The sequence below is a fragment of the Mytilus trossulus genome, chromosome 9 (assembly GCF_036588685.1).
Source record: "Mytilus trossulus isolate FHL-02 chromosome 9, PNRI_Mtr1.1.1.hap1, whole genome shotgun sequence".
In the NCBI taxonomy this organism is placed as follows: domain Eukaryota; kingdom Metazoa; phylum Mollusca; class Bivalvia; order Mytilida; family Mytilidae; genus Mytilus; species Mytilus trossulus.
This window is the reverse complement of record NC_086381.1, coordinates 39,559,353-39,579,943: the sequence shown is the minus strand read 5'-3', so window position 1 is coordinate 39,579,943 and position 20,591 is coordinate 39,559,353. Positions and strand designations below refer to the sequence as shown.

General features: G+C 32.1%; 1 protein-coding gene across 1 annotated transcript in view; it reads left to right on the top strand.

Annotated features, from left to right (window-relative positions):
* The window catches only part of LOC134682898 (uncharacterized), a 105,404-nt gene that overhangs the window by 32,131 nt on the left and 52,682 nt on the right, over positions 1-20,591 (top strand). Inside the window, exons 5-17 of the mRNA XM_063541805.1 lie at positions 3,372-3,442; positions 4,132-4,205; positions 5,848-5,930; positions 8,555-8,637; positions 9,886-10,019; positions 10,821-10,953; positions 12,051-12,172; positions 12,912-13,032; positions 14,310-14,447; positions 14,688-14,798; positions 17,622-17,791; positions 18,248-18,407; positions 19,326-19,427. Coding sequence (XP_063397875.1) covers positions 3,372-3,442; positions 4,132-4,205; positions 5,848-5,930; positions 8,555-8,637; positions 9,886-10,019; positions 10,821-10,953; positions 12,051-12,172; positions 12,912-13,032; positions 14,310-14,447; positions 14,688-14,798; positions 17,622-17,791; positions 18,248-18,407; positions 19,326-19,427 — 1,502 coding nt within the window. The remainder of the gene's footprint in view (positions 1-3,371; positions 3,443-4,131; positions 4,206-5,847; positions 5,931-8,554; positions 8,638-9,885; positions 10,020-10,820; positions 10,954-12,050; positions 12,173-12,911; positions 13,033-14,309; positions 14,448-14,687; positions 14,799-17,621; positions 17,792-18,247; positions 18,408-19,325; positions 19,428-20,591) is intronic.

Sequence of the window (20,591 nt, the reverse complement as noted above, 5' to 3'; positions counted from 1 at the left end):
TGAACTGTTATGATTTCAAAGTTTATACTTGACATGTATATTAACCGTATGTACAACTTCCTAGGTCAAAGATCGAGGTCAAAAACTTTGGTTTCAGTTGACAACCCCATCTCCCATGGTACATGTAGATGTACAATTTTTTACCACATGTCATTAACAGCAGGGTCCACTGAAATGGTTACCATTTCAATGATGTCTAGTTTACATATATTTTACATGTGAGTGACTGGTTATTTTTTGCTTTTATTCCATTTGACATGGCCAATGAAAAGTAAATTGGCTGGAACCTATTCCCATAGCAAAACTTCAAACATTCACACAGTTTATTAATATAAAAAATAAGGTGTAGTATGATAACCAATGAGATATCTCTTGACTCTCCACAAGAAACCAATGACACAGAAATTAACAACTATATAGGTCACTCTACGCCCTTCAATAATCAGTCAATAAGCAAAGCCACTACTGTATAGTCAGAAATAAAAGGTCCATATCGCATACTATACTCATTACTTAACTATATATGACCTACAAGCTTAGTTAAAAAGTTTATAGTTATAGTTTTGAACATTGGAGTTGTTTCATTGACACTCATACCACATCTTCTTATATCTACCCTATGTTTAGTATAAGGAAATCAATAATTTCACTAACGCATGTGCAATAACTTGTGTAGACCAAGTTGTAAGATGGTCTAAGAATACTACAGGCTTGTTTTAAGTTTACTATACAATACACATATCATGCATAATGTTCCTGTTTCTAAATCTATATCCAATGCATTTCAATAGAGGACTTAGTCACCTAGACACCCATCAGATTGCTTGATAATACAGTTATTGTACAAATGTAAATATGCTAAAAACATATATCACTTTACTGTTTGAATTCTATGTGTGATAAATGTCTTTTTAATCCTATGGTAGTTGTTTTGGGATTAGTATTTATGGAGATGCAGGATTTGATTGAAGCCATGGTGTGGCTTGTCAGGTCACATGACTCGTTTGCTCCTTTTAAAAATGCATATTTCAATATCTAGATGGTCATTTTATAGTGCTCAAATCATGATACGACAATAATGTTTTAAGCATAAAAAAAGAAGATGTGGTATGATTGCAAATGAGACAAATCTCCACAAGAGACCAAAATGACACAATTTAACAACTATAGGTCTCTGTACGACCTTTAAGATTTTTTTGATGAAAAACTTTTTATTGTTAGATGTTAAGCGTCAAACTTGTGTATAAGATTAAAAACATTTTTGCATATCAAAGATAACCCAATACCTTGTACAGAAACTAAGCAATTTGTTAGAGTGTTTCTTTAGAAAGTTGACTTCCTTAGTCTACAGTAAAATGCCTGTTATTTGTAAGAAATGTGTCTGCTTGGGTGCATGTCCCCAAATAAACTCTGTATAACATACATGATATACTTTTATAAGTAAATACTGTCTGTAATAATGTCTAGATCAGCTTTTTTTTCATTCTTAATTGTAAGTATTTATCGACTGATTTGGAAGTCCAGGTGAGGCTTTTCAATAATCATTGATGATTTGATCGCTGTTTCACCTGGTTGACAAAACGACTAATATTCCATGGTGGACACTGTTGCAGATATTGCTCTACAAAGAAAAAAACTTAATTAAACTGTATATTTGGATGAAATCAGAAAGCACCTGTTATATATTCTTATAAGATTTTCACCTGTTTAGATTAAAGAGTATTTGAGTGGGGTTATATAATGACCACAGCTTATTTGTACTTACGTAGGAATTAACAGGTCAGACATTGTGTTCTATTGTTCTTTGTTTAATAGGTTTTATAGGTTTGAATGTCTTGACAGATTGTTGTATCTATGTATTAACTAGTATTTAGTAGACCCGTTAATGTTTTGATCATTCAAATTGTTTGTTTATTTTTATCATTAAAATTCAAAGACAATTTCAATGTTTAGCCCATTGAGCCAAGAGGGTTAATGTTTTGATGATAATTGTCTTTGCATTGTTCATAGCTAAACAAAAATGTTTCTTTAACTTCAGTCATTACAATTCTCAAATATGATTGTAACTTTTTAATCTTATGATCTTTTAGTTTCTTACTTTAGCTAGTATATTCTTTTCTCATTTATAATCTTGTGGCCAAAATTATGTTGAATCTTGAGAGATCATATGATTATTTACATCAAGTTGTCATGAAATTTTTCTTGATAACCTGCATTTATCATGCTTACCATAATATTAGGTTAAATTGCTGAAATACTAATTGATCTCCTACAATCTTAACCCTGAAAATTATTCCTTTCAATGCTATACATGGCATATGCCGCAATGACATAGGCCGTCTGCCACTGCTATTCACTGCATATGCCGTTATGACAATGGATTTTTCAACCAGACTCTTAAACTATTGGAATATCATTCGGGTCCTCTCTAATTTTTGCAATAACCATAATATCTTGGTGTAAATTGAAATACACCTAATCTGTGGGGCTAAAAGATATTTGTATGCATTATAAATCAAAATAACAATGCTAAAGTACCTTAATAGGCAGATAAACTGTAAATGGATTGTTGAATTTATGCGAAATTATTATAGCATTAACTGTTTGAAAACAGGTGCCTCAGGTAGTCCAAAATCTATCATTACTAGCAACTTGGCAATAAAATAGTTTTGAAAAAAGTGTGTGTGGGAGGGGGGAGAGGTATATTGAAGCAAAAACAAATCTATGATGATATGATGAATGAAAGTATACATATATTTTATCGTATGAAAATGCTGTAACCACTTAGATTATTTATACAGAGACAACTCCAGAGGAAAATTATTCCCACAGTGCTCGACTGTTTAGAGGTATTACAATGGTTGAGGCTAGTGATTGAAATTTGATAATCAAAATCAGTTTTTTAGCTATATATTTATTATAATAGTGGGCTAAATGGTTTAGAATTTTTTTTTCTTCTGTAGATTCTTAAATATTCTTTTATGTATTTTTGTCAGAAAAAAACCAAGAAAGGATTTATAAAGTGTTAAGTTTTGCTGTATAAAACAAGGAAGATAAAACCTATATTTTGATGAAGCAATAAACAGATTTAAGACAGCATCCCTTTTTGTAAGGTTGCTGGAATTATAACTTGAAAATGTTAAGGAAAACTGCCTAGTGTGATGAACTTGTCTTGAATGATAAAAATATTGATATATATTGCACACTTATTTTTAAATTGAAAGCTAAAGTACCAGTAAGCAGAAAGGAAAAAAAGAATCTTATATATAGGAATGTCTTTTGCATGTTTGAAATTTTAGAAGAAAAGAAATAAGTCATTATGTTTATAATTAATGTACAGCAGTATTAAATGTTTTGAATTTTACTTGCAGATAACAAATTACAAGAAGAGTTATTACGAACCACACAGCTGGTTTACAGCTATCAAGATGGCAAAGGCATGGTATGTGTTTTCTTTCAGAGTCAGCTCCTATTTTTTATGGAGACAAATTTCTCATTTAACTATTGAAACTATGCTGCAACGGGTCTAATTTAATGTTTTCCAGTGGTGATATGTGTGACCATCAGTTATAAATATACACATGAGACATTTTGCGAGTTACTCTTATCCCTTTTCATCTGTAGCTTGTCTTCATTGTCTTGGCATACAGGTTTTATATGAGAACAAACCACAATGCACCAAATTGAAATTCTAATTCAAGTTTCAGTAAAACTTTCAGTGTGATGATTTTTATCCATTCAGGACATTTTTTTTTTATTTATCCTTAGGGAAAATCATGTTTTGTAGAAGAAAATATATCATCAAAAAGTATTGGGGATGTAGCCAATGAAACTTGTTGAGCAAGATTTGATTTTTCTTTACCCTTAGATGTTGGTGTTTAATCTTATTCATTCATTTTCTTGATAGCTCAAAACTGGAAAGAGATCTAAATTATAAAAAGAATTGTAAGCATTTATATATATATCACTTTTATCAGGTAAAACTATGTTGCTTATCTTTTGATCTGATGGACTGAGTACTGAAGCAATTTATCATTTTCATTGTTTCTATAATTGGTCTTTAAATAGTGTGCAGTAAACTTATAATTCTTCTTTAATAGACACACCATGATATTTTTTTTGTATTTTCAGGTACCAAAACTTAGAGAACCAAGGAGTTTGTTTGCATTGTCTAAAGAACTTGGTCCACAACAAGCAGCTCGATGGTAATAATTATGTATACCTGTTATAAAATTATATCAAGCACTACAGTACTATTGTTCACAGTATACTGTATACCTATCATTTTGTTTAAAAAGATAAAAATGTCAGCATTTACCATATTCAAATTAACTTGTGTGTTGGTGCCCCCTTCCCCCCTTGTGTATAGTTAGTGTCACTTTATGCTCCCTGCTATTTGATCAAACAACCAACCTTAGGCACTAGATTTTAAGGGCAAGCATGTTAGCACAAGTCTAGTGAGCAGTAATAATCAGTGGATATCGATGAAAGTTAAATGAATATTTTTTAGTTCATGATGTCAAACCTATGGATTATAAAGTATGAAATAGCTGTATTGGAATTTTTGTTTGTCAAAATAATTATGTAGGCTTTCAGACACCAATAATAGACTTTTCCATTTCTATATTAGGTGTATATGCACTTCCTTACATTCCATGAGTTGATTTCAATGAAATGTGTACTGAATGACATTTTGAATTTTTATATCTTTTTGAAAATGTCCTGGTATGAAAAATGGTTTGAATGAATTTGTCTTTTCCTATTTTTATGTGTTGAGAACTTTGTGTCAGATACTAATACAAATACATGATTAAACCAATTATCAGCCTATATAGGGCATGGTACATAGAATGATGGCAAATAAGTAAAAAAACAATAATTATATTGCTTACGATAGTATTATATAATTGCATTGGTGGTCTTGTGGCAGCATGCTTGTCTAGAGTGCTTAAGGTACTGGGTTTAAACTTTGAACCCTGGCTGGGTCATACCAAAGACTTTAAAATTGAAAGTTGCTGCTTCTCTGCTGAAGTAGATAGATCAAAGACTGGTTAGCGCAGAGTTATGTGTAAAGGTGCCGTGACAACTCTTCCTACAGACTGTTACCTTGTTAAACAGAAAATCTGCATAAATGTGTCTGTCTAAGAAAAAAAACATGGCCCATTAACATGTTCTCCTCTTGAATATCAATTTATTTTGCCACTGGAAGTCAAACAGCAACCTAAATTTATCTGATATTTGTTTGTCTTTTTTCTAATTTGACACAGAAGTTATTCCTGTAAATCTTCAGAAAGTTTGGAGAATTTTTCCAAGTGCAGTTTATAGATATACTTAGTTAATGATTCAAGTCTACTTTTGAAGATTGAGTAGGGACCTTTAGATGTGTGTAATTGTTACTGGAACTTTGTGCTGTTGCATTGCTGTCCCATTGAAGTCTACCTAGCTTTTCCCTGTTTTTATACTGAAAATTCAATAACCATGGCTATGATCTGTATATTTTAGATACATACTTGTATAGATAATCTCCAGAAACTAATGCAAATGAATCCTTTTGCTTTGCTTAACAACACACCATTACAATTGTTAATTAAGGATATTTTAACATTGATCTCAAAGCTTCAGATCTTTGAACTATTGCTACAAACTAATTTCACATTTAACTATCCTTTATTCATTAAATATTGTATACAACATGTCAGATACAAATATTTGATTTAACAGATACTTGGAAATTGTAATTTTTGTCACACCCCCATTGTTATATAGTTTCAACAAATATTGATATTTTCCCTTTTTGTATTTACAAAGTAAATAAAAAGATATTTTTAATTTCTTCTTTTGTTACAGGCCTTCAGAAATTCAAGTGTTGAATGAAAAAATAAAACATATGTATTATATTCCTCCCGAACCTGAGCCATTCTATAAACCAAGTAAGTAAACAAGTTATATTGTTGTAAGTCAGTTTCTAATGTCATACAGACATCGTGGAAATTATATCGTCAACATTCAGTGTCTTTCATATTAACGAATACTCCTGAAGATATAGACCATTACTAGAGAAAGTTGCTGGAAAACTTTTTAAACAACAAACTTTTTTGGCACTTTCAGCAGTTTCAGTTTTTGTTATTGATTCTCTGTTAGTGGCAAGTAAATGCATAAAAATCATGGTCACAGATGGCAAAATATAAATTCAGGATGGTTTTTTTCTGGTTGTTGAAGGCTGTATGGTTGCCTGTAATTGCTAACATCCGCTTCATTTGAACATTGATGGATAGCTGTCTCATTGGAAAACATACCACATCTCACCATTTTTTATATTCAATGCAACATAAAACAAAACTAGTTTTGATTAAATGGCAAATAGAGATGCAAACAAATTCATATGCATGAAAATGGTGGTTTTTTTTTTAGCAAAAAATGATTGTATGATGCAATCCTGATAGAAACTGATAGAAACTTAAAACGCTTTGTTTAATTACTGAAGAGATTTTCTTTCAATACTGGAAAATAGAGAAGTGTACTCTGGTGTACATGAATGTAAATGCCATTTTATAAAATTTGTTGGCAAATACACTTCATCTCTAAATTTCATATTTATATCATGTATACTTCACACATATATCAAATTATAAACCATAAGAAAAAGTGGGGGGAAAAACTTAGTCAACAATAATTCTTCTATAGTTGTATCAAGGACTTAAAATTTAATTATTGACGTATTTAATGTGGTGTGTGATTTCAAACTTCTGATGTCAATTGGGGTTTAATAGCCTCTTTAAATGTTTTTACACTAAAGCTGTTCTCTTTGTGTTCCCTTGAAGAATTTACAATACTATATATATAGCCAGGATTGTTTATATGTATTGGTTTTATACAAGGATATAATAATTTATTCCAATATTTAATTAAACACTTGTACATATCTATTTAAACTTACAAGCCGTTACACTTAACAGTTGACAGTCCTTAATGGCCCATGATACCAGGCCTCAAGTTTTGAAGTTGCTCTTGTTAAAGGGTGAATAACTTTCTTGTTTATTTATTGAAATATTGAACTTATTGGTGCATAATTTTAATTAAATTTTCAACAAAAAGGATATCAACTTTCAACATAAATAAACTAAAATATACTTTTTGAACCAATAATATTTGATTTATAGCCAATTTTTCATAATTGGCATGAAATATTTTTTTTATACTTGGATAATTCTCTAAAAACATACCTCAGAAATGTTAGGTAATAAATGGTTATTGATATTTTAAAAGAAAAAGGCAATAAATGTCAAAATATAAATTATTTTCTCATACAAGCATCATTATATAACCAATATGTAAACAAGAAATAAAATTAAATGATAAATCAAAATTTTGAAATGACCCACTTTATACTTTTTTTAAAGAAGTAATACTATGTGGTTTTCGTTATTTTGTACATAGAAAATTAAATGGTATTTATCTGTCCTGACCAGTCTAAGGTATATATTTATGATAGAAAAAAAACCTGCCAATGTTGACAGTTTGCAAATAACCTTTATATATTATCCATAGTTACACTTAAAATAACATATTTGCATGAATATAAAATAAGGAGAAAAATACGGTTGCCAATGAGACAGCTATTCACTGGAATCCAAACTACTGTGATGTAATAAACTTTAAGGGACCTTCAACAATGAACAAAACCCATTGCCTTAATTTACATGGAAAATGTGATACAATTCAAATAAAAAATCCAACAGCATATTTTTTTTTATACACAACAATGAATGAAAATCAGTATGACGGACAACTATCATGTATGAAAGTTTTTCAAGATGAAACAATGTGAACAAATTATCTTATGAGAGAGTGGTGGTGTAGTGGCTAGTGCATGGTACTACTAACCCAAATGTTTGATTCCTGTTTCGTGATGAAAATTTCAGGGACTGAATTTTTTGCTCTCCTTTTACATCATTTGAAGTATGGTCTTCAAAAAACAATGATAGTCCATGTGAAGGGGACAACAAATGGCTGACCCATGTTGAGAGAGAGCCATATCTGTTGCACGTTACAGACACCCTTGTAGATTTAGAAAAAGTTCAGGCTAATGCTGCTACAAGGCAGCACACACACCTGCAAAGGTCCTATATATTTTTTTTACTCTTTGTGGACCATATATACAGTTTGGCAGCTACACTTGCCTTTGACTTAATTTTCGTATTTTAGTGGCCTGTTTAAGAATTCCGGATTAGGTCTGTTCTTCAGTCACTATACATGTAGGACAATGATATTTGGTATGTTAGTAATGAGGAATGTAGGTCGTCTAACAACTTTCATGTCCCATTGAATATTTTTCAAGCTCAAGGGGACAAGTTAAGTTTTCAGAATCATGTGTTTTTGAACTATACATGGAAGGTCCTCAATATTTTGGTTGGTTTTCAAGGATTGAGCGGTATCATAAAATTATAATGTAACTATGATAATCATTTTAATACCAGCTGTTTAAGCTGTCCTCTTTTAGTTTTCAACCAAAATATTATTAGATGTTTTATACATTTTGATGATTTCATTTCAGCTGGAGCAGAGAAAATGCCAATGGTAAGAGGAGAAGAAAATGGTGGAAGACTGGTATTTATGTATGAACCAAAGGCTTGTTTTGTAAGTAATATGATTTAGTAAAATGTCATTAATAATGAAACAAAAAATATTGGAAATATCAAGCATGAAATGGATTCGACAATTAAAAGCAGTTATTAGAAGTCTGTATTATTAATTATATATAGATATTTATGGGATATAAATTATCATTGATTACATTTGACCAACCATGAAATGTTTACTATTCATGTTGCCAAGGTTAAGTTTTCAGTAAGACTGATTTGTATTGGAATATTTACCAAATAAAAATCCCATGTATGATTTCACAGAAAAGACTTCAAACTTCATCTATTGAAATATTAAGACATCCGTATCAATTTCATGCACACAACACATGATTGTAGACGAACCCTCATTTAACAACAGATACCTTTTGAGATCAATAGATGTAGGAAGATAGGGTATGAATGCCAATGAGACAACTCTCCATCCAAATAGCAATATATAAAAGTAAACCATTATAGTTCAAGGTACAGCCTTCAACACAGAATCTTGGCTCACACCAAACATCAAGCTATAAAGGGCCCAAAAATTACTAATGTAAAACCATTCAAACGGGAAAACCAATCGTTCAGAAAAACTTGATTGAAACCATGACAACTCAAAACACAGTTCAGTTAACCTCTTACTTTTAGATCCTCAAAACATTATTTTAGGTATTTTAAACCACTTTTAACCAGATTTTTGTGACAAAAATGTCGGTTATTGATTTGGGGATGTACGGCGGTCCGCCGGCTGGGCGGTCGGCGGCAACCAAATGTTGTCCGGGCATCAACTCATGAACCGTTCAACCAAAGCTTTTACAAAAATGTCGGTTATTGATTTGGGGGTGAGCGGTCGGGCAGGCAGGCGGCAATCAAATGTTGTCTGTGCATTAACTCATGAACTGTTCAACCAAAGCTTTTAAAATTTTAATATGTTGTTACTGACAACTAAATGACGGTCAAGTTCAATAATGGCGATTTTGACTTTTACCGTTTTACCGTTACATTTACTCATGAACCATTCAACCTAAGCTTTTCAGATTTTAATATGTTGATTCTGATGACAAAATGGAGGTCAAATTTGATATTGACTATTTTCACTTTCACCATTGATCAGTAATGGTTCCTATAATCGATATTGCCAGGACACAAATAAATGTTAATAAATCGGGTTTGCTGTCGTTGTGACAGCCTCTTGTTATGATTGCAACTGAAAGTTTAGTACTCAATAAGTTATTATGCATTATATTATTTGTATTTACAGTTTATGAGATCAAGAGTGAATGGATGTCGGACGGGACCAGAGAAAGTAACATGTAACCTCAAATCTCCTGAGGATAAAACACTTCTGTTTGATTCCAGATTTGAAAGTGGAAATCTTGCCAGGGCAGTTCAAACGTAAGAAGAATAAATCATATAATTGCCCAGAATTACTGTCAGAAAAAAATGCAGCATTTCAATTTAACTATTGGAATTAAATTATGGTTCTATAATGTAAATAGTCAAAATTACATTATAAAATGTACTGTTATGCATCTGAAGCACTTTTCTAGATTGACCTTCATCAGGTATGCTAAAAACAAAGATGTATAAGTACAGAATCACATGTACAGCTATATAACCAAAATAAAAAAATAGAGGAAGATGTTGTATGATTGCCAATGAGACAACTTTCCATAATAGACCAAAATGACACAGAAGTTAACAACTACAGGTCACTGTTTGGCCTTCAACAATGAGCAAAGTCCATACTGCATAGTCGACCATAAAAGACCCGAAATGACAAAAGTCCATATAAGTGTTCAGGTTTTGTATACTGACATTTACATACATGTATAATGTTGAGATATAGAAAAAATTAATGCATCCTGTAAGATTTTATGACGTATTAGGAAAGACTCATGTTCTATAAAAGTATTTCTTATTGGAGGTCTTCATAGCCCACATTACCCACAAAAAAGAAAGGAGTTTGTTATTAGCAGTAGTTATGAGGTACAGTTACATGCATTTTTGGTCAGCACTTGACCATAGGTCAAGGCTACAATTTCTGTCCACAATGCCAACTTTATGAAACAGTATAATCCAGTTCAAAATCTTATTGAAAAGAATTGCATAAAAAAGGTCATTGAACAGTTTGTGTACAAAAATATATATCTATTAAACATTTATGTAAACTTTATGATCATTTCATCTTTTCAGGTCTGAAACAGATTATGAATGTTGGCTGAGATATGATTTATACACAACAAAAAATACACAGTGGTTTTATTTTAGAGTAGCAAACACAAGGCCTAATGTAACATATAGATTTACTATAGTCAATTTTATGAAGGTAGGTTTTATATAGTTTTGCCAGTTTCTCCATATTAAAGTCTTGATAAATAGGAAACAGGCAAATCACAGGTTTCATTAAGATATGAGTCCTGTAGATTAATAGTCATGATTTCAAAAATAGTATTATAATCTTTTACAAATGAATTGTTTAGAAAGTTTTGATTTCAAGCAGTCTTGTTCATGATGAAATTGGGTAAATTTATCAAAGGTTAGATAATATTTTGAAAAAGTAACGTTTTTCAACCAGTATATGTTAATTCTGAACATTAACAATGTAAAGGAAAAGATAATTTGCCAAATTTTCTGACTACGAAGTAGAACTTTTTATGTACATCTTTACCACTTCTTTAAAGTAAGAAGGGAAGAGATGCTGGAGGTGTAGAAACAGCAAATCCATTTACAATGCCCCTCCCCATACAAATGTTTTAATAATAGCAAATGTACTTTACTACTTCTTGTATTCCATAAATAAACATTCATACATAACTGTTATTCTCTTCAAACAAGTTTTTTAGGAACAATTGACAGATGATTTTTGGAGTTCTGAGTTGGTGCAAGCACATTTAAAAAGGTTTAGGGATAGGGGGTTGAAGCAACTTTAACACTCCAACCAAACCTCCGTGTTGTTTAATAGCCATGTTAACTTGTAGTTCATGAATGCACCTTAGAGGAAACTGACCCAATCAAACCTTATATTAGGTTACTGTGTATTATAACATTCCCTACCCAATCAAACCAGAGGTTACTGTGTATTATAACATCTGTACAGCATGAATTTCATCTTCTGTGAAGAATCTATTGTTTGAGAGCTTGATTAACACTTCCTCACCCCCTCCACAAAAAAAATCCTTATTTAGACACAACAAGGTGGATTATCATTAAAAAAAAATCCTTAAAGGCAAGTAGGCACCACTAAGCAAATATAAGAATTGTTGTAAAGGTATTTGTACATGCAGACATCCTTCATACTTCAAAACATGATTGCCACAAAAGTCCCAATGTTTGAATTTCACCCATTCAATGTTTGTTTATCCATATGAATGTTCTAGAGCCAGATTGAAAGTACAATATTTACATAGTCTTTTCTGATTTCAGCCTGACAGTTTATATAACTATGGTATGAGACCATTAATGTACAGTGAGAAGAATGCTCAAGGCAAGAAGATAGGATGGATTCGATGTGGGGCAGAAATTAAATACTACAAAAATAATTTAAAGTGAGTTATAACATGGTTAAAGTTCTTTCTATTGAATCAGAACGTATTATTAATTTGTAGGGGGAGAACAAAAGTAAGACATTACCCACCAAAAATAGTAACTACAATAGACGTTGTCAGGTGTTGTCATACAATCTTCCAGAATTCAAAAGCTGTGGTAGGCTCATACTCATCGGTATTCTTTCTGTTTTAAATTAACAGAGACAATCAAAAATCTGTCATCCACGCAAAATTGTTAACAGAAGCAGAACAAGAACAAGACAGCCAAATTTTAACATACCTTATATGAAAATAAAAAGATTTGATACAATTACTAATGAAACAGCAATCCACAAGATACCAAATGGCTTGAATGTAAGCAACTTTTAATTTACCTGAAAACTTAATTTAGTGTGACTTAAAGCAGAAATCATGTATTTGTTATAAACCCTTTTCTCCAAACTACTTACTTTAGGTTCAATTCAATGAAGAGCTAAAAAAAGAGTTGATATTAATAATGCTTTTGGGTAGTCAGTTCATTGGGTTGACAATTAATACATGAATGACCACTTCAGTGTCAGATCCAGACAGTAGGGGGGTGGGTCCCTCCACTTTTTTTTTTAGACAATCAATGCATTTGAATTAGGACATATAGTTAGATCATCCCCCACCACCACCCCCATTCACCCTTTTTAAAATGACTGGATCCGCTCTTGCACTTGAACTTATAAATAATTTTTGGTGTAATGATATATTTTAGGTATCAGTCAGGTAGAGGAGAGAAGCCATTCTATTCATTAACATGGACTGTACAGTTTCCAAATAGTCATGACACAGTTTATTTTGCACATTGTTTTCCATATACATACACAGATTTACAGGTATTTATATTTCTTTTGCTGGTGTTGAAGAAACAAATAAAATAATAGTTGAATTTATGTATTGCAAACAAAGTAGGAGAGGAAAATGTTTTATGTCCCAGAAATTAAGGCTAATTTTAAAGTGTTCATACATGATCTTAAACTTGCCATAACATGATATAAGATAAAAATGTTCAGAAACGAAAATAAATGTACATTTTATAAAATTTCTGTATTTTTCTTGTTATGTTTCAATTTTTAAGTATTTTAAGATTTTAATAGTATGTGTAGACAAACAGCTAAAAAAAAAGTTGTGACATGTTAATGCAGTTAAGTTTATTTTTGGCTGTACGCTCTTTTCACAAACCTACATACTTTCTTTGTGAAATTTTGCACACATCAAGGGAATGCTGTAAATGACCAATGGACATACCAAAAAATAAAATTTGAAAAGCCATGCATATTATTAAACCAAAAAAAATCCTTTTTTCATATAAATATTGGGCGTATGACATTTGCACCGATTTAAAAAAAATATTCATTCTTTCATTTGTGTGGATTTTAGATTTGCAGGTAATTTAATATTGCACAAGTACTAAACATTTGGTAGAATCTGGTTATAAATTTTGTTCATTTAGGTTTAATATATAAGTTAATTTTGATTGCACACTGAAACGAGCCGATGAGTAAATTTTTAATCATCGTCAGTCATACATACCGGAAGGTCAGTGTCCAGAAACATAAAAAAACATATCTTACTGATGTACCCTAAAATTGTGTAAAGCTAGATTCACCACGGATTCAGCTGATGGTCTGACTACTGTCAAACCACAGAATGAGCATAACAATGTGGCAGATGATCGAAAGACAGAGGCTAAAGGACTACGATACAGTCAAGGAAAAAATCTGGAGATGTATCTAGTAGGCCTTCTTCCACCTCCCAGTGGTGAGCAGGGGACAACAGTTATATACATGTAATAATTGACAATTCATAACATTTGTACAACTGGCTAAGGGAAGAGGTCTATAATGATAAATGAGAAATAACATGACTTGGATAGTGAGTTGTCTTCTTTGCACTCATACCACATCTTCTTATATCTGTTCATCTGTTATAAACCTGTAAAAATATTGGCGCAGATTGAAATTTTTTTTGAAGCAAATGAAAGCAAAAATCAGCCTAATGAAATGCAGATTGGCGCAATTGCAAAACACCAATAAAAATCCTTTTTTGCTTGAAACTTGTTTTTGTTTGGTGTCACAATGATTCATAATTTATTTATTTTTTCTTGTTTCAGGATTATTTATTAGACTGCTCAAATGATCCTATAAAGTCAAAGATATGTAAACAGAGAGTCTTATGTAGAACATTAGCAGGAAATCTAGTCTATGTACTCACAATTACCTCTCCTTCACAAGCACCAGAAGATATCAAGGTAATTATAATGAAAAGATTGGCACTCCAGTCAATCCCTAGTTTTAAACACAAGAAGCTGAAATTAAAATATTTTGATGCCTGTTAATGTCTATTCTCGCTTTTTATGCTATATTGTATGATTAAAAAAGAAATCTTGTCATTTCATCCTATGCTCAAATTTGTCCACAAATCTATTGTTTGAAAACTGTTCCCTTACAGACTGGTTCTTGAAAAATTATTGTACATTGAATTTTTTCAGCACAAAAAGGCGGTTGTGATAACTTCTCGTGTTCACCCTGGTGAATGCAATGCCAGTTGGATGATGAAAGGCTTCCTAGATTATCTTACAGGAAACTCTGCTGATGCCAAGGTTTGTCACTATAAAGTTATTTAGATCTTCCTAGATTATCTTACAGGAAACTCTGCTGATGCCAAGGTTTGTCACTATAAGTTATTTAGATCTTCCTAGATTATCTTACAGGAAACTCTGCTGATGCCAAGGTTTGTCACTATAAGTTATTTAGATCTTCCTAGATTATCTTACAGGAAACTCTGCTGACGCCAAGGTTTGTCACTATAAGTTATTTAGATCTTCCTAGATTATCTTACAGGAAACTCTGCTGATGCCAAGGTTTGTCACTATAAAGTTATTTAGATCTTCCTAGATTATCTTACAGGAAACTCTGCTGACGCCAAGGTTTGTCACTATAAGTTATTTAGATCTTCCTAGATTATCTTACAGGAAACTCTGCTGATGCCAAGGTTTGTCACTATAAGTTATTAAGATCTTCCTAGATTATCTTACAGGAAACTCTGCTGATGCCAAGGTTTGTCACTATAAAGTTATTTAGATCTTCCTAGATTATCTTACAGGCAACTCTGCTGATGCCAAGGTTTGTCACTATAAAGTTATTTAGATCTTCCTAGATTATCTTACAGGAAACTCTGCTGACGCCAAGGTTTGTCACTATAAAGTTATTTAGATCTTCCTAGATTATCTTACAGGAAACTCTGCTGATGCCAAGGTTTGTCACTATAAAGTTATTTAGATCTTCCTAGATTATCTTACAGGAAACTCTGCTGATGCCAAGGTTTGTCACTATAAAGTTATTTAGATCTTCCTAGATTATCTTACAGGAAACTCTGCTGACGCCAAGGTTTGTCACTATAAAGTTATTTAGATCTTCCTAGATTATCTTACAGGAAACTCTGCTGATGCCAAGGTTTGTCACTATAAAGTTATTTAGATCTTCCTAGATTATCTTACAGGAAACTCTGCTGACGCCAAGGTTTGTCACTATAAAGTTATTTAGATCTTCCTAGATTATCTTACAGGAAACTCTGCTGATGCCAAGGTTTGTCACTATAAAGTTATTTAGATCTTCCTAGATTATCTTACAGGAAACTCTGCTGATGCCAAGGTTTGTCACTATAAAGTTATTTAGATCTTCCTAGATTATCTTACAGGAAACTCTGCTGACGCCAAGGTTTGTCACTATAAAGTTATTTAGATCTTCCTAGATTATCTTACAGGAAACTCTGCTGACGCCAAGGTTTGTCACTATAAAGTTATTTAGATCTTCCTAGATTATCTTACAGGAAACTCTGCTGATGCCAAGGTTTGTCACTATAAAGTTATTTAGATCTTCCTAGATTATCTTACAGGAAACTCTGCTGACGCCAAGGTTTGTCACTATAAAGTTATTTAGATCTTCCTAGATTATCTTACAGGAAACTCTGCTGATGCCAAGGTTTGTCACTATAAGTTATTTAGATCTTCCTAGATTATCTTACAGGAAACTCTGCTGACGCCAAGGTTTGTCACTATAAAGTTATTTAGATCTTCCTAGATTATCTTACAGGAAACTCTGCTGACGCCAAGGTTTGTCACTATAAAGTTATTTAGATCTTCCTAGATTATCTTACAGGAAACTCTGCTGATGCCAAGGTTTGTCACTATAAGTTATTTAGATCTTCCTAGATTATCTTACAGGAAACTCTGCTGACGCCAAGGTTTGTCACTATAAAGTTATTTAGATCTTCCTAGATTATCTTACAGGAAACTCTGCTGACGCCAAGGTTTGTCACTATAAGTTATTTAGATCTTCCTAGATTATCTTACAGGAAACTCTGCTGACGCCAAGGTTTGTCACTATAAAGCTATTTAGATCTTCCTAGATTATCTTACAGGAAACTCTGCTGACGCCAAGGTTTGTCACTATAAAGTTATTTAGATCTTCCTAGATTATCTTACAGGAAACTCTGCTGATGCCAAGGTTTGTCACTATAAGTTATTTAGATCTTCCTAGATTATCTTACAGGAAACTCTGCTGATGCCAAGGTTTGTCACTATAAAGTTATTTAGATCTTCCTAGATTATCTTTCAGGAAACTCTGCTGACGCCAAGGTTTGTCACTATAAGTTATTTAGATCTTCCTAGATTATCTTACAGGAAACTCTGCTGACCCCAAGGTTTGTCACTATAAAGTTATTTAGATCTTCCTAGATTATCTTACAGGAAACTCTGCTGACGCCAAGGTTTGTCACTATAAGTTATTTAGATCTTCCTAGATTATCTTACAGGAAACTCTGCTGACGCCAAGGTTTGTCACTATAAAGTTATTTAGATCTTCCTAGATTATCTTACAGGAAACTCTGCTGATGCCAAGGTTTGTCACTATAAAGTTATTTAGATCTTCCTAGATTATCTTACAGGAAACTCTGCTGATGCCAAGGTTTGTCACTATAAAGTTATTTAGATCTTTAATTAAAGGGTGCATCAGAAAATAGTTGGTTAAAATACACAATAAATACCAGAGAAATAGGCAAAACTACTTGCTACTTGAAAGGTTGTTTATATTACAGGACGCACTTTAAACCTGATTCTAAAGACAACTGACAAAAAAAAACCATACAAGATTTCTGTGTTAGGCTATCTTGATTTGTACACTTTATTTGATTAGAAACGAAGGGAAATTGGGCTAAAAAGTGACATAGCAGTTAGAAAAAGTCCATTACCATTGAGGTGCAATGTGTTTACACTTTTTGTGTGTTAAAGCACATATGGCACATGCAGTTGAATAGTTTTTGCATTCCACTTGTTTTTCTAGATACTTAATAATTAAATACAAAATAATTGTCCTGATCATTATTATGTTTTAGCACTGAAGTTAATGTTTCTGTATATTTGCAGCTGCTGAGAGATACATTCATATTCAAAATAGTGCCAATGTTAAACCCAGATGGGGTGATTGTTGGAAATTATAGGTGTTCCTTAGCAGGGAGAGACTTAAATAGAAACTATAAAACTGTGTTGAAAGATGCTTATCCTTCTGTGTGGCATACAAAAAATATGATTAGAAGGTTTGTACTTAGATTTATTGTAAAAAGATTATCATTTTATTTCTGTAGAACTAGATTTTAAATATATACCTGTTTGTGACACAAGTTATTAAGGGGAAACAATTCAAAGTGAAATTTAGAAAATCAGAATATTTATTTGAAACAAGAAAATAAAAGTTTCCTCTTCATTTCCATGAAATAAACAAAATGAGTTTACTATTTTGTATGTTCTATTCAAAAACTATTCAGATGCCTTATTTTGTTTTGTTGAAACAATTGCTGGTAATGTTGTTCTATTTGTATAACTTTTAGTATTTTTGAGAAGTTGAAATAATGACTTGGTTAAAAGAGGGATAATTACTATCCATGTATTTATCTATTGTTGTATACCTATATTAATTATCCTCTTTTCTGCCTTTTTCCGTGATGTGTATTATTTTTATATATATTTGTTTATATCAAAATGTATTTTTCCAGATTACTTCAAGAAAGGGAGATAATAGTTTACTGTGATTTACATGGTCATAGTAGAAAACAAAATGTGTTCATATATGGTTGTGAGAATCGATATTCTCCAGACAAGAGGTTAAAAGAAAGGGTGTTTCCTAGTATGCTCAATAAAAATGCACCTGATAAGGTAAATAGAATACTGAATTATTCCAAATATGAGATATTGAAAATCAAAGGAGTAGGTCCGGTAAGGACTCATTTTGGCCTCAAATTTCAGTTTCATCTGACAAAAGATTTTGACCACTTTTTAAACACTTAAGTGTCTATTTCACTTGATTCAATTAGTTTTTGTGAAAGATTTTAACTAATTTAGTCATTAAAAACGATCCGATTCAAGCTCAAATATGAAAAATCTCTCAAATATGCCAAAAAATGTCACTTTTCAGATGGTTTTTGTCAAAAATGAAAGTAGCCGCATCCGTGTTCATCCACAACCTTTATATATGTTATGTATTATCATAAAATACAACTTACATTTCAATATTAAGGATGAACACGAATGCGGCCACTTTCGTTTTACACGGAAACCGTCTAAAATTTAACTAAAATGATAGAATTTTGAAGATTTCAGTAATTTAGCATGACTTAATGGTGCTACAACCAGATATATGTGCATTGTATTGTCAAAAAAAGCCCATATTTATGTAGCAGAAGCATTCAACTGTCCAATAAATAACTTAAAGTTTACATTTTAACAATTTTGTAAAACTGTTATATTTTGGGGCCAAAAAGGGGTCTTACCGGACCTACTCCTTTACTCAAGTCAATAGGCTGATGTTTATGGAAAGATTTTCATATAAAAGGCTGAACTAAGTATTAAACAAGCACAATTTTTCTTGTCATGAATTAATAAAGGCTTCATTGTACTGGTTAATCCTTTGGTTTTTTTTAACCAGACTTCTTAAACTTTCATATTTAAAAATAGGAGATTGAGATAGGTTTTGGTAAATTGGTTGTTTTTTGTGATATTCTTATCATAATTAATGTAAAATTTTGTAGTCATACTCAATGTTTGATATTATCCAGATAATTTGATCCATTTCAGTTCCACTTTGAGTCGTGTAAGTTTAAGGTACAGAAGAGTAAGGATGGAACAGGAAGGATTGTCATGTGGAATATGGGTATCCTCAATAGTTATACAATGGAGGTAAGTTTAAGGTACAGAAGAGTAAGGATGGAACAGGAAGGATTGTCATGTGGAATATGGGTATCCTCAATAGTTATACAATGGAGGTAAGTTTAAGGTACAGAAGAGTAAGGATGGAACAGGAAGGATTGTCATGTGGAATATGGGTATCCTCAATAGTTATACAATGGAGGTAAGTTTAAGGTACAGAAGAGTAAGGATGGAACAGGAAGGATTGTCATGTGGAATATGGGTATCCTCAATAGTTATACAATGGAGGTAAGTTTAAGGTACAGAAGAGTAAGGATGGAACAGGAAGGATTGTCATGTGGAATATGGGTATCCTCAATAGTTATACAATGGAGGTAAGTTTAAGGTACAGAAGAGTAAGGATGGAACAGGAAGGATTGTCATGTGGAATATGGGTATCCTCAATAGTTATACAATGGAGGTAAGTTTAAGGTACAGAAGAGTAAGGATGGAACAGGAAGGATTGTCATGTGGAATATGGGTATCCTCAATAGTTATACAATGGAGGTAAGTTTAAGGTACAGAAGAGTAAGGATGGAACAGGAAGGATTGTCATGTGGAATATGGGTATCCTCAATAGTTATACAATGGAGGTAAGTTTAAGGTACAGAAGAGTAAGGATGGAACAGGAAGGATTGTCATGTGGAATATGGGTATCCTCAATAGTTATACAATGGAGGTAACTTGATATAACTTGTTTATGCTTTCACATACTTATAAGAGTATAGGGATGTGGTATGATTGCCAATAAGACAACTTTCCATCACAGATTAAATGACTAGGATAAAAGCAGCTCTAGATCACCATACAGACTTCAACAATAAGCACAATTCATACCTATTACATTTTTGCTGTGGAAAATCTATTTCCTATTATTATACTCTGTTTAGAAACTTAGTTAATATTTCATAACACTACTGACTTTTTTTATGCCCCACCTACAAAAGTAGAGGTGCATTATGTTTTCTGGTCTGTGTGTGCGTCCTTCTGTCCGTCCGTTCATCGTTTGTTCAGGTTAAAGTTTTTAGTCAAGGTAGTTTTTGATGAAGTTGAAGTCCAGAATCAACTTCAAACTTAGTCATGTTAGTACACATGTTCGTTAGGTTATGATCTTTCTGCTAATTAAAATGCCAAGTTAGATTTTTTATCCCAATT